This window comes from Pygoscelis adeliae, unplaced genomic scaffold (genome assembly GCF_000699105.1).
Source record: "Pygoscelis adeliae isolate BGI_AS28 unplaced genomic scaffold, ASM69910v1 Scaffold25, whole genome shotgun sequence".
In the NCBI taxonomy this organism is placed as follows: Eukaryota; Metazoa; Chordata; class Aves; order Sphenisciformes; family Spheniscidae; genus Pygoscelis; species Pygoscelis adeliae.
The window spans coordinates 1,017,159-1,032,658 of NW_008824808.1; the positions used below are offsets into that span (position 1 = coordinate 1,017,159).

General features: G+C 36.1%; 1 protein-coding gene across 1 annotated transcript in view; it reads left to right on the forward strand.

Annotated features, from left to right (window-relative positions):
* TOPAZ1 (testis and ovary specific PAZ domain containing 1) overlaps positions 1-15,500 on the forward strand; it is a 43,393-nt gene that overhangs the window by 20,067 nt on the left and 7,826 nt on the right. The window contains exons 7-14 of the mRNA XM_009324204.1: positions 3,058-3,195; positions 7,657-7,720; positions 8,620-8,771; positions 8,984-9,076; positions 9,370-9,485; positions 10,966-11,032; positions 12,059-12,233; positions 13,789-13,889. Coding sequence (XP_009322479.1) covers positions 3,058-3,195; positions 7,657-7,720; positions 8,620-8,771; positions 8,984-9,076; positions 9,370-9,485; positions 10,966-11,032; positions 12,059-12,233; positions 13,789-13,889 — 906 coding nt within the window. The remainder of the gene's footprint in view (positions 1-3,057; positions 3,196-7,656; positions 7,721-8,619; positions 8,772-8,983; positions 9,077-9,369; positions 9,486-10,965; positions 11,033-12,058; positions 12,234-13,788; positions 13,890-15,500) is intronic.

Genomic DNA, 15,500 nt, shown 5'->3' on the forward strand with positions numbered 1-15,500 from the left:
AGAAGGCCACTAGGTTAGTCAGGCAGGACTTGCCCTTGGTGAAACCATGCTGGCTGTCACCAATCACCTTCCCGTCCTCCATGTGCCTTAGCGTAGCTTCCAGGAGGATCTGTTCCATGGTCTTCCCAGGCACAGAAGTGAGACTGAGTGGCCTGTAGTTCCCCGGGTTTTCCTTTTTTCCCTTTTTAAAAATGGGGGTTATGTTTCCCCTTTTCCAGTCAGTGGGAACTTCACCGGACTGCCATGACTTCTCGAATATGATGGATAGTGGCTTAGCAACTTCATCCGCCAGTTCCCTCATCAGGTCCCATGGACTAGTGCACCTTCAGGTTCCTTAGATGGTCCTGAACCTGATCTTCTCCTACAGTGGGCGGTTCTTCATTCTCCCAGTCCCTGCTTTTGCCTTCTGCGGCTTGGGTGGTGTGGCTTGAGCACTTGCTGGTGAAGACTGAGGCAAAAAAGTCATTGAGTACCTCCGCCTTCTCCATATCCTGGGTAACCAGGTCTCCAGTTTCCTTCTGGAGAGGGCCCACATTTTCCCTAGTCTTTCTTTTATCACCAGCATACCTATAGAAGCTTTTCTTGTTGCCCTTGATGTCCCTGGCCAGATTTAATTCTATCAGGGCTTCAGCTTTCCTAACCTGATCCCTGGCTGCTCGGACAATTTCTCTTATTCCTCCCAGGCTACCTGTCCTTGCTTCCACCCTCTGTAGGCTTCCTTTTTGTGTTTGAGTTTGTCCAGGAGCTCCTTGTTCATCCATGCAGGCCTCCTGGCATTTTTGCCTGACTTCCTCTTTGTTGGGATGCATCGCTCCTGAGCTTGGAGGAGGTGGTCCTTGAGTATTAACCAGCTTTCTTGGGCCCCTCTTCCCTCCAGGGCTTTATTCCATGGTGCTCTACCAAGCAGTCATTTAACAATATTTTCAGGAAGTGCAAGAAACATAGATGCTATAAAAAGCAACTGTGAAATATGACTCTAGACTACAGTAGTTTGAAATTGCTCATGTCTTTGGCCTTAAAAGTATATACAGCTGCTGAAGAGTTCTTCTAAATCTTCCTTCTTAAAATCACTTGAAATGCTTGCCAAAGCAAGAGTTTCTGTGCTAGGAGAGGGCAAAACAGCCTTTTTTTCCCCAGAACTGTGCAGGCAGGATTGGCTATTTCACTTTAGTGCCTGCTCGCCTACAAATTTGACATACAGTCAGCAGGGAGAGTACAAACTGTTAAAAGGACCTGGTCAGAAACTCTATGCTGTGGGGACAGCAAGAATCTAGAGGAAAGACTTCTGAGCTCAAGTTCCCAGTGGCATTTTTCTGCAGCTAGTGGTTGACTGTTTTCTCAGTCTCTTTCCTGTCACTAAATTTATCCAATCCTGAATTTACCAAATTGCCCACCATCACTGCACAAAATTGTGTGCAGCTGTGACAGTACGTAACATTTAGATATTTTAATTGTTGTACGTTTTATTTCTCCTTCCTATCCTGCGATAGTCCCATCTGTTTAGAAAGACATGCGGATTAAGAGCCACGTACCTAGTGCAAGTCTCTAGTAGAACATGCATCATTATTGGATGCTCTTTAGTAACTACAGTTTGTCAGAAAGGGCTAAGCACCCTGCCTTTTGAATACCCAGTTCTTTCAAGGGGCCAGATGGGAACCCTAGAAAGCAAGGCATTCAAAAGCTCTTATTTCTCTTTAGATATGGAGTTGAAAATTTGAACTTTTATCTGCCATTATCATTATTTATTTTTCAGAAAAAAAAACCAAGTTTCATGGTTAAGAAACCAGTTTCTTACATTGGGCTTAAGCTTGATATTGCACTGCTTAAAACATAGAGTATGAAAGGTTTTATTTCAATTCTGGAAAAACAGTTTAAATTTTTGGCTAGTGATGTGGGAATGCAAAGATTACTGATAAGGGGGGGTGTTTCCTTTTGAAATTAAAACTTCTGGATATTTTTATTCCATTTCTTTTCTCATCTCTGTAAATTAGATTAGAAACCTTGGATAAAGTAGCGAAGTTTTTACTTTAAATGTGCTTACTCTTGAAGTTTGTGTGAAGTCTCAGTTTTAGGATACTTAAGAAAACTGTAACTTAAATTACTGGTTTTAGATTGTATTAATCAAATTTTCATTAATCATTGCTGTGACTTGAGGGAACTATAAATATAAAGGAAAATAAGATAAATGAGAGTGGTTTCAGTATGATTTATTACATGATCCATTTATTGCCCCCATCCTAATTTTTAGATTACAGATTTTCAGGAAAAAGTCCTTTACTGCCATTGCAAAATTATGGAGATTTTGAGCCATGGAAGATGCAAAAAAATGCAATTGTGAGTTGTTAAATCCTTAATGATTTCTGATCCTTAGGCACTAATTTTGTTATAAATATTCAGACAATTCTCCATATATCTAGTCAGAAATTACAAATCTATGCATGTTTATGTTTCTTCTCCTTTAAAGATGTTATCACTGAGTAAATACGATTTCTGAGAACAAAATCAATGATGAGAGGACAGCTAATCACAGTAGAGCTTTGTTGATTTCTATCTCCAGTTTAAGCAAAATCAAATAATGCTTTTTGCTTTATTGTTTTTGTAGAACTAAAAAGCAGACAAGGTTTCACATGTTTAAGACAGACTGCATTATCCATTATGCTGGGCACTGAAAAAGGGTAAAGGAAATTGATGCCCCAGAATTCTCAGACTGTTATCCAGAGTCATGCAGGAGTTTGTCACCTTTCTTCCTCCTCTCTACTCATTGTCCGTCTCATTTAGCAGTTCTTGTATTCTCTCTGTCTGTGGTCTTCAAGACAGATTTTTGTTGTGTTAGACACTAACACAACATGACAAGGGATTGATCTTGGTCTGCTTTGAATGCTGCAAATACAGTATAGAGATGAGGGTTGTTTCAAAGGTTTAATTGTAGGTCACATATTTTTTGCTTTTGTTTATAATTTGTAGGTATTTTGAAATTCTCAAAAAAAAGCATGTTTGCTTTCAAAAAATATTATCTGTCGGGTTTTTTCTGCTTGTTTTAATTTTATTTTATTTTAGGCTTCTCATTCAGTCCAGCGGATCCTCGAGATGATTGAATTGCCCCGGAAATATTGCAGATTTTATTTCATGACTTTGCGTGGGTGCGAAAGAGCAAAATGTTGGTTTTGTCATGTTCCTGAACAAGGGGATGAAAAGGTAAAGAGATTTATTGAAGAAAGGAACAGATTGTAAGTGTGAACACTTTTTAAAATGCAAAATTACATCTCCTTTGTTCATTTAGATATGAAAATTGAGTAAATTTCAGAGATTGATGGATCAAAAAAATGTTCAGAAATTCTTCCTCGCAAGGTCTTTCAAAGTTCATTTTTTTAAAAATGGTAGCATTTTGAACTAGTAAACTTTTTAAGAGAACAGACATCAGCAAAAGAGCAAGAATTAGAATATAGAGTACTAGAATGGGGAGATTCTGAGACATTTCAATCCCAAGCGTCAGAGACCTGTAAGCAAACCCAGACTTTGTATATATTCTTAAAGTCAAAAGCCATCTATGGTATATTACTTTCTGCAAGTTTTGTGTAACAGGGGCACGTTTGTTTAAAGATGCTCTAATCTCCTTAAATGGAGCAACAATTCTCATAATATTTGCAAGCAAAAATACTTTTCCAGTGGTGGGCAAAGTAGATGTGTTTTCAAACCATTTAACAAAGAAATTATGAGTCTGTAATACTTCCAAGAACTGTGCAAGGCAAGCTAATTGTGCTGTCATGTAATAAGATTTTGGAATTGGCTGTATGAAACCAAGACTTAGGTGGTTCCATAAGTCACTTGGAAGCAAACAAAAACATTAAAACAACTAAAGAAAGACAAATGCCTAAAATTGTCCTCATCAGGTCTTACAAGATTTATTTCTTATCTGCCGTCTTATTGGTATGAGTACAATCTTATCATTGGTGTCAGTAAGTAAGAAATTACAGAATCAAAATGTAAAAAATAACTTGTGGTGAACCTGTTAGACATAAATACTAAAAAAAAAGATAGCATTTAAAGGAGCTTATCCATCTCCTTGATACCTTAAATATACTGTGTCAGAATTTTTAAAATACATCAGTGTAATTTGGTTTTATTTTTCTCAATGTTTTCTCTTTTCCTTTTTATGTCTCAAAAAAGAGCTGAGGTTTTTTTTTCCTAATGCTTTGTAACCCCTTTGAAAATTGACAGCTTAAAAATACTAAGATTATTTGAGAGTAATTTTGTGTGGGATGTTTTTTCCTCAGTTGTGAAATATCTTTGGCATGCTGTAGTGCATATCAGTAATTTTCAGCTAGTTTGTATGAATTATCATGGTTTGTAGTGCTTCGTTATATACAGACACATTAAAGAATTATTTGCCTAAAACTATTAAAAATCCATTCAATTTTATTTTACTTGTGGTGCAGCACTCCAGCACACTTACTGTTCTGCCCACCAAACCTAGCCTAACTTTCTTAGTAGCCTGGAAGTATACTTTGGGGTTTATTTGTTTGTGTATTTACTTTTTTTTTTTTTAGAACTGTCCATTTAAAAATTATAATAGGCCAAGCACCTCATGGTGGCACCAAAGTACATAAATGGAAGACAGGTAGAGCAGCAACGAAGTCATCTAGTCAAATACAGGGGAAATAAATCTCTTTAGGAACTGTTACGCAGACTGGTAGTCCACTTGCTTAGTACTATGTTTTCAGTGATGATTGTTACCAAAATTTTGAAGAGAAATAGCTTTCCCCATAATGGGTATTTCTTCCTTTTCAGTAAGTTAACTGGTTGATGCTTTAAGGCGTAACTTACTAGGATTTAACACTCTCCACAGTTGTGGTTGATCACACAACAACAGCAGCAGTGATTTAATTCATAAAAACGTCATGTTTTGAAAATCAGCATGCTTGAAGCTCAGCACGTTCTACAAGTTACCAGGTTTTATTTTTTTAAAAAGATGCCTTTAATTTCAAACAGTGAAATCTCTTTTGTATTAGGCAAAGTAAACAAAACTATTAAGACTGTGTTTTAAATACTCCCTAAAGTATTTAAAGGCAGGGGGCGGATCTTAACAAGGTGTATCAGTATCTGATGGGGGGTGTAAAGAAGATGAAGCTGGACTCTTCTCAGTGGTGCCCAGTGAAAGGACAAGAGACAGTGGGCATAAATTGAAATTACAGGAAATTCAGTTTGGCTTGAATGACACTTCAGACTGTAGCATAGATAATAATTGCACAGTTAAATAAGTGGTTTGAAAACATGTCTTTATGCAAACTGTATTTCTCAGTCTGATTTTATTTTAGCTTTGTGCACCTTAGTCATTAATTTTTTGGACTTGTATCCACTGAAGAAATGTTTACTTTTTGTGACTTCTTACTCTATTTTTCTTGATCCTATGAACCTCTAACTGGAAACAAACAGGATATAAAATAGGAAGATTTCTGTCTTCGTTAATGTCGCCTTGCAACTTAACGGCCTTGGGTGTGTGCTTCTGTTGTGTTGTGGGTTTTTTTTTAATCTGGCTTCCTAAAGACATGAGACTTAAAGTTGCACTGTCCTTTTATTACTGTCTCTAACCGCTTTTAAATAATTTTTGAACCTATTGGTCAGTTTCAGCCACATTTAATATGGAGTGGCATCTAATGGCATCTAAGTGGCATTTAATATGGCATCTCAAAGATGCCACAGGGTTCATAAACAGAATCTCTTGTAAAAAGGATCCTGGTTTTGATCTCACTGAGCAAAGGCCTGCAGCATGGGGTTTTCCCCCTTATTAAACATCAGAGTGCACACTGGCTGGGAGATGCTGAAGGATTTCATAAATTCTGGTGCTTGTTCTTCTGTATTAAGCACCTCTGTGCTTTACTGTAGTAAAACTCTTTTACTGGACAGTCAGTTGCTTGTATAAGATACACAGCCCTTTGTTACGGTTTTTATTAAATTGTCATGTTAAATGAGTTGTGGAACCAACTGATAGGTGACGGAATAGTGTGATCTATACTACCTTTTGAAAATGGGAGTTGTCTCTTTCATGTACCTTCATTCGAAATCTGTTAAGGTTAACTCAAAATTTAGAGATTCTCACATTTTTACACGGTCTGCAGGTTCAGTTACACCTTTAAAATTGAAACAACTAAATCAGCTGAAGCGTCCTAAAGCTGTAAATGAATCGCACATTTAGTTTCTTTTATGAATGTAACGTAACGAGTCCCATGATTAAATACTACTTGAATGGGATTTTCCAAGCAATTTCACTCATACTTGGAACAGTCAGAGCTCCAGATGCAATTTTGGCTTTTTGGGGGAGTCAGTCCAAAGAAGGAGGAAAACAGATACCAAAAGAAAGCAAACTAACTTGCATACTGTAAGCATGTGCTAAAGTTTGTTTTGGAAATGCCCTCAGCCACCTGGGATTGTAGATTTGGATTAAATGAGTTAACCCACTGCCAAGTGACACTGCATATATATATATATATATATATAAGTGATCGAAGATTCTACATGATTTTCTGAAAGGTATATTTTAGACTATAGTTCAACAACATTATGACACTTTCAAAATAAAAACAATAAGCTTTGTTTATATTCAACATACTTCAACATACAATTTTTGTGTTCTTTGACTTGATGATCTGAACAGGTTAATGGTTTTAAAAAAAGAATGATGTCTTGGCCACAGGCCAGTATCTCCTGCCTTGATGATAATTCATTTGCTATGTAACAAACTCCGTGAGTTGATCCTGTCTAATTTTGAAGTTGCATGTAAAAATAAACCTGACTCAATTCTGTAATAACATGACTACTAATTTAGGGCATCTTCTGTCTCTTGATTTTTTATTATTTCACAAAATAGTATTAAATATGACCCATTTACATTGTTGTGCAGAAAGACTGTAATTGGTCAGAAGAGACAAAGGGTATCTGAAAGGGCGGGTGGTTTTTTTCCTAACTTGGAATTCTAAAATTTAGTGTCAGTAGTCTTTGTTTCTTCATCTGCAGAGATGGAGCAAAATGTGTAAGTATCACAAAGCTGACAGTTTAAGATGCTAAGATGAGAATGTTCCAATACCAAATAACATACTAAAATATCTAGGTGTGGATTTTTTTTTTAATCAAGTGGGTCTGGGGTGAAATGGTTCATTAAATCGAGTTAGTTTTCTTCTGTGTCCTTATGAGTGATTCTTTGTGATGATCAGTTCATTTCTAGATGATTTTTTGATTTCTTAGTTGGTACATTCATGTAATTTTTGTTTATCGTGTTTTCACTTTCACCTCTTTGCTTCCCTTTCTCTGTTTGTTTACAGTCTTCCACATTTATACTAATTCCAAAGTAACTGTATTTTCAAATTCTTTTTTTTTGTTTGCTATGAGTATATACCCACACATGCATGCAGTTGTGGTCCCAGCAGCTCCTTTCCCAAACATTTCATCTATGTTATTTTTCTATTTGATTTGCTGTCCTTTTGACAGTGCCTTTGCCTACAGACCCAATTACCTTCTTACACCATTTGTCAGTATGTACGGGTTAAATAGAAGCAATGTAAAGCTTGTTTCCTTATAGAACTCATGTTTGTGGGTAGCTCTTTTGTTTGGCATAAACTGAGGTAACATTTTACTATGGATTTTTTTTTCCTCTTTTTCTAGATTTGCATGGCAATACTTAGGACATACATTAGTATCAAAGAATCAGGCCTTCTAAAACGTGCAGGTATTGATATAGTAACTTTTGATGTATCTTTGATGCTTAGCTTATTTACAGCAAATTAAATAGTCTGTCAGGAGAGAAATGGGTGCCACTTCAACAGTGAATAAGAAGTTCTGATTTCGAAGGAATACATCCAATCCACATGTTTTCATGTTCAAATTTCCCATTGAGGCTAGGTATTTAGATACACAGTTATCTCAGGAGGTTGTTAGAAATCTTACTTCCATGGAAGATGAACTTGCCCTGAATGGAACTAGACTTAAGAGTAGAAATGAGTAACTGGGGCAGGGGGGAGGTTTAACAGAACCAAAATTTTGTTAAGGGACTTTTGGACACCTTGGCCAAATATCAGAAATCCAAAAACTTCAGAATTAAGCTCTTGAAATGAAGTGCTGTTACAGCACGCAAACAGCTTTAGTTTAGTCCTTTCACTGAGCATTGTAATGCAGGTAACACTGGGTACCAGCAGGCTACAGTACGTGTCTATCAAGGCTAGCACTGGAACAGGTTGTAAGACCATCCATCATGATAACACTGCACTTCACTTCCTAGAGCTTCGTGTCTGGAAATGCCTTAACTACCTTGATGTGATTACCAAATCTAACCTGGTTTTGTGCATTTTTCTTGTGCTCCACCAAATCAGCTAAGGTTTCTTGAAACCTACAGGGCTTATGGTGTTCAGCTCAATGACATGAGGTATTTCAGAATAGTCAGTCTGGGTCTAGTAAGGTTAATACTGTATCCAAACTGGATCCTCTCACCCATTTTTCTCCATATCCTTGACCCATAATATCCTGGATAGTTAAGGGTTGTTACACTGCATTTAAAATTTAAGGGAATAATTTGTTTAAATAGTTAGCATCAGTTACCCCAAAGTGAAATTAATTTAATTGCTTTTTCAGTCCAAATATTCATGAAATATTACAGAGAAGTTACTCCTGGTGTGGATTTTGCTTCTGAAGTGCTGAATGATCTTCTCATTTCTTTACTCAAGAACTGTTTGTTGCAGGAAGTATTTCAGATATTGAATGTAACTGTACAAATCAATACACTGGTAGGTGACTTTGTAATATTTTTAAAATCTTTGATCCATAGTTTCTTAGTTTTTTGAGTACTATGCCATTTGTAGTAATAAGTTTGTCTTTACTCTGGTACTCAAATCTTGGGGGAAAAAAAGAGCAATTCAAAAGTTCCTATTATAAAAACTCTAAGCTTTCTAATTGAATGGAGTTGCAAAACTGATTGTGCCTTTTTTGTCTAAATTAGCCAGCTGTAGATGTTCTTCTGAAAGTTTTTGAGCATGTGGCTTCTTTGAATATAAGAGACGCTGTGCCTACATTAATCAGTACCTTTTGTAAGGTATGAGTTCGATTGTACTAATGCTACTTGTTGGAATTTCTGAAATACCTTGCCTGTTCTAAAACTCAAACATATTACTTCAATATTATTTCAGTACTATTTTTTTTTAAAATTATATTGTGACTAGCTGAACAAACAATTTTTGGTACGGGTTTCCATTTATCCCTTACTTTTTGACTGAGATTCACTGTAACATGTTTTTCCCACTGTTGTTTGCCACTTGCCTCTGGAAATACGCAAGTGATCACAATTTTTTGTATGCTTACTTTTCTTCCCCCTGTTTGATATTGCAGCTCATTGATGCTGGTATGTTCCTTGAGTTTGAACATTTTGACTATATTATTAAGTTCCTTCACCAACTGCAAGTTTCTAGTCAGGAAATAAATATTGTTTTGAACATAAAATCCAGGTATGTCTTTAAGGAGCTATTTTATAATTTTATCTGTCTAGTTCCTTCTTCAGGTTCTATTTTTATAAATTTATGTAAAAACTTTAAAAGGCAATTAGCAAATGCAAATTTAGTGTTTTGGATAAAAATACTATCATATCATGCCTAATTGTATTTTAAAGTGCTGTCAGTTTACTGTGCTTCAAAGATCAAGGATTGTTAAGTCAAAACTTAGATTCTGACCCCAGTTACGATTAGTTTTTTCCATCATCATTGTACAATCTGTTCCCAGCTGTGCTACAAGTTTATATAAGTGTAGTCAAATTAGAAACATCATGGTTTAATATATCATTTAGGCCTGCATAAGCAAACAGTACTTCTGCAATAAACAACCCTTCTAGGCAATAAGAGGATTAGTTATAATCTGAAGTAGTTTTCTAGTTTCATTTACTGTGCAACTGCATAAACACTTGTACCATCACAACTAGGGAGGAGGGTCATTTTTTAAGTACTGCTGGATTATGCTGGGCAAAATGTGAAATCACAGCCCAGATCTGTTCCAAAACTGTTGATGTCTCCCCATCACTGGCACAAGATTGTGATCCTTTTTTTTTTTTTTTAATCACCTGCATCATACACACACACACAAGCTGAGAAACTAAATTTGCGATTCATAAAGCAACCTTTGATTCTTAGAGGAAACCAAATACGCAGCATCTACTGTGTGAAAACAAGCCATCACTATTTCAAGTGGAAGCACTGTAAAAATTATTTGCTGCTCTTCATACTTTTCCCATAGAGTAACTTTCAGCCACGGATCTCAGTGGTTTACCAGTGCAACTTACCACACATGTTGGAGGTAATTTTTATCACTTCTCAGATCAAGAATTTGATTCACAAAGGAATGACCCTTTCCGGGTTGCCTCAGTACACATGTGTTTTTAGCACAAACGGAGAAACAGTCTGTTATCTATGAAGACTGATCAGCTGTGCTACTTCAACTACATGTGTTAGCTCATTCACGTGTAGGTTATGTATCTCCACGTGATAGCATCGCACTGGGTAGATGTGTCCATTGTTTCAGTGGCGGCATCAGAATAAAGTAGTACGCTCGTAAGTATTTGAAGCTGAATAGCACTTTCTTTCAAGTAATTAACTTTTTTTTTTCCTTTATGTCAGAAATACATAGAATACAGTTCTGCATTTTCTTAATGGATTGCAAGTCTTATTCATACCTTTTCAGTTACATTTCTACTGAGACAAGGGAATATTTTCTGTGAAAATAGCTCTGCTCAGTTATTTGCTTAATACATGTACTGACTTCCCTTGGCATGATTGTAAATGTCTGAGTGTCCACTTTGCATAGTGTGCAGTAAATAGGATCAAAAATCACATCAGTTCTTAGTTCATATATGATAATGCATATGACCTTCTGCTAGTGCATAGTTTAGTTCAATAGGATGTGTTAAAATTAAGTATTAATATTTTTTCCTTATGGAAGATTTCAGGAAAGACATTTTGAAAAGAACTGGCTTTTTGACTTCAACTTGGCAGTGGCTGAAATTCAGGTACAGTATGTGCATTCTTCAAGCCTGTTGGAATACTTAAACCATGACCTCTTTTAAACCTACAAGAAATAACAATTTCTACATAATTTAAAATTAGTGGGCTTTATTATTAAGTATATTGAGTTCATGATAAAATAATTTTATGCAAAGCCATGTTTGGGAAAGATTAACGTGCAGGGGAAAGCTGTCTTTGGCTTTTCTGTGATGTCAGTATTTTAATTTACATATTTGTCATTTTTATCTTGGTTTTGCATCTAATTCAAAGATTTTATAATTTTAAGCAATTATTTCCTATGCCTTACATTTGTTATGCTTGTAATTGGTAGTGGTACATCATTCCTCACCAAAAAAATATTTAATATATTATTTAGCAGATAGAATTCATATCTGGTATAAAAAGGCACAGTTGTAAAAGGCTGTAGTTGGCAACACTTAAGCAGGTATTTTAAAGAATAAGAAAATATTATAAAAAATTCTTTAATTGGACACGTATCTTTCACATTCAAGGGCAGATTACTTATTATGCACAATTATAATATAGTTTACTTATTATCACACTTGCTGCGCAGATCCTGAGACCAAAATTTAAGAAGGGAAGTACCAGGACTGATATTTTACTCCTTTAACACCAAAGTCATCAAGTGATCTGGCAAGCAAAAGACTAATTCATCTAGAAAATAACCATCAATTTGGCATGCATTGTGCAAAAAAAAGATAGTAAAATACTGGATGAATGCCAGTTCTTAAATAAGATGAATAATTTATGAGCTTCCCCAGTTGGGGTCATGACATAAATGGAAAAAAGATTTTAATTTCTTGAGGGACAGAAGTGATTAGCAGTCCATGCAAGTTAGGCAACATGTAACTGTGTCATACTGAACATGGAGGTTTGTGGCAGTAGCGTTTCATCTGCATCTTTTTTCTGCTTTAAGTCTATCCCAGGTGTATCTCTCGAATTTCAGTGTATTTTCTATTTGGTGTTCTGGAAGCAGGTTTGCTTATATTTATCCCTTGCCGCCTTCACAGCATTGCAAGGAAAAAAGTGATTGGACCAAGCTGGGAGCTTTGTATGTTAATGCAAGAACTGGATGTGAACATTTTGATGATCTTCAGAAATTGTCTTTATGTATTGCTGAAATGCTAACCAGAGATTCTGAGACAGACAGACCAGGAGTTCCTTTTTGTGATTTTGCTGATGCAGGTAAAATTAAGATGCAAGAAGTGCTTTTTGTTCATCCCTATTCTTTGTAGAGTTTTTAAAAGAGGTAAAAAACCAAATTTGAAAACTGTTTTCTGAATATTAGTTAATTTTATGTTACAACATTCAGAATTTCTTGAGGTGAAAATACAATCAGCCAAAATGCTCAATAGAAGTCATTTTCTAGTAGAAGTAAAATCCACAGTGCTTAAACTTAAAGTCAAAGTTCTGAAAGAAGAACATTTGAGCTTTGTGAAATCGAGAAACCAAAATTGGTGGTCTTTTAATAAGAATGCCCTATTCTCAGGACAAAGGCAAACATATTTAAGTATTGTCATGTGAAGTGTCACACTCTTAATAGCATAAATAAACTTTAGACCTGTAAATACAGCTATATATGTATTTATATGTTTCAAAACACATTGAACAGGGTTACATCATGTATCTCATTAGTACTCCCCCCTCCCCCCCCCAGTGATTTGCATTTTCAGAACTACTTCATTCTCTAAAGAACCAAGAATTTCTGCAAGGGCTGGGTCCACAAAACACCTTCTAGTTTTTTAATAGTTCTGGCAGGTTTTCTTACCCCTTTCCTGTCTGTGTCCCTTCATTTACGTATCTGTATCATTCTTCCTAATAAGTTTACAGGAAACTAAGGCTCAGTCAAGTGTCAGTGGGATATTAAAGCGTTTTATAATGGATGACTCAGATCTTTTTCAACCTGTATTAACTACTAAAACGTGATGAATATTTATTCCAGATATGTGACATGACTTTTCTGACCACAGACTTTCATATTATAAAACAGCTATCACAGCTTCCAGTTGTGACACAGACAGAAGATTTTGGTGGGTCTTGGAACGTAGTCTGTCTTCCCTAGAGCAGTGATCTCCACACTGATAGGCACCTCTATCAGTAAAAAATTTTTGAGCACTCACCCCCATTTTATTTATTTTATTTATAAATTATATACATGTACTACTGCACTAATATATTAAGTACATTATAAACCATACACAAAAATAGAAGTTAAAAATATGAGATAAAGATGAAAATAAACACTACTTTTAAAAATATTTTATTTTATTTATTTTTATTTTTTAACAGTACAAAAATATTTTCTTCCCACACCTGAATGGATTGTTGTGCTCACACCCCACTTTGGAGACCACTGCTCTAGAATACCAACAGTGCTTCCAAAGTGGTTTTATAATATTGTTGGAAAAATTTGTACTCAGTTCTGTAATTGCCAACATTTCTTCACGGTGACAGAAAATGCAAAGCTTACTTTACAAATAATGATGTTACTAAATTATGCCATTACATTTCCAAGCATCTTATGGATGAATTAGACTACTATGAAATAGCATCTGAATAAACTATGGTTATTTACTCTACTTCTGGTGGTAAGACTTAAGAAGTTACTACTTTTAATGGCAAATATTTCAGAAAGTATATTTAATAATTTCACAACAACCGTGTTTTTCAAGTGTGTAATTTCTTTAAAACTGCATTTACATGTAAAATTTAAAAAAAAAATGTTTTTTTTTCTTTCCAGTAATAAAAAATTCACAACATAATGAAGCAGACAGAATTTTCATTGGAAGGATTGGGATAAGTGTCATGTATTCTTATCACAAAGCACTGCAGTGGCTAAAGGTATACTGGACTATAGGAACCTCAGTGGAAGAAAAAGAATGAGTCGTTTCTTTTCTAGATGTTAAACTGTGTTTCTCTAGTTGAATGGCTGGATGTGCCACCTGCCTCTGCACCATCTTAAGTACTTCTTAATTGTCCAGCTGGATCAAAGCATTTTATTGTGCCTTTCTGAGCAATAGTCTTCTATGGAGCACGTCATTTGTCTCGCAACCTAGAAACTTGATTGTTCAGATTCAGCTTTTGACTTTTCTGAGCTAAGGATGAATCTGGATTTAGGAGACAGGTCTTCCTGAGATTCTGGGGCGAGGTGCTGATGGGATTGTTTCCCAGAAATGACACTTTCTTCCGTCTGGCAATACTGCTGTATTCTGAGACCTCCCAACTCAAGCAATATTTACAAAAGTTTGAGTGGGCCCTTCCCTGCACTGACGATTCTGAACCTAACCTCAAATGAAATGGATAAGGCCAGGAAGACAGAAGAGAAGCATAAGGCCAGGAAGACAAAAGAGAAGCATAGTGAGGGTGCTACTGCACTTGGTGAACTCATTCCCCAGGAGGTCACTAGAAATGCTTTTCTTTCATTGAATCTAGGGTTCTAAGTTCTGTGAATCTTGCAAAGACTCGGACCTCACAAAGAAATACCCTTTACAATCCTTTCTTTGCTGCCAAATTTTACAAAGGGCCAGGGTTAAGAGGCTTGACCTTTCACTGGATGTTTTACACCCTTTAGGCCTCATGCAGTATTGATCATAAGTTCACTGCAGCAAGATCCGTTTCAATGTTAAATTCGTCTTTTTCTTCGTGGAAGGAAGCAGTGTATACCAAGCTGGATCTCTTATACAGTGCAGCGTGACCAGTGACAACCTAAGAAATAATATAAACCACCAATGATTTTGGATTGTATTTTGGTCAGTGATCACATTCTGAACTTACGTTTGAATCAATGGGCCTGATCCTTACAACTAATAATTGTGCTGTACTGGGATGTTCCTCATCCCATACAAGATGATTTCCAGCATGTATTTTTATGAACAAAAGCAAACACTCTCCTTGTCCCCTTTTGCCTCTTGGGGTTTTTTTTGTGAATTATTGTTGAGGAACCCTTTCTAGTTTGCATCAAAGGATTAAAATGTCTTCTGTACTATTATCTCTAGGGGATGACCTTCAGGAATTCTGTTATGTAAAACCTGTGCACTTCTCAGTCTGTTTCCAGGGTCAACCCAAGTCCCAGGAGATATTTGATAGAGGCACTTAGTCTAGAGGCAGTGCACCCATTTTGATGAATCATTAATTTTGCAGCGTCAGCTTGTTGAGTTGAATGGTCTTTAGCAGGTCCCTATCAAGCTGCAGCACAGTGTGGTACTGTTTAGGAGTAAAGGGAAGGAGAGAGGGTCTTTGCATTAGCATTTTTGTAGTGCTGCACTAGAACTTTCTGAAGCATTTTTGTTCCACAAAACTCAGCAGTTAGAACAGTTAAGATATTCCTGGCCATAGAGGACGTAGTCTAAATTTTTGGCATTGAGGAGTGGTCAGTGCTCACATGCCCATCGAAGAGCTTAGTTTGGCTTGGGTTTTGGCTGTCTTCTTCAGCAGAGACAGCATATATTCAGT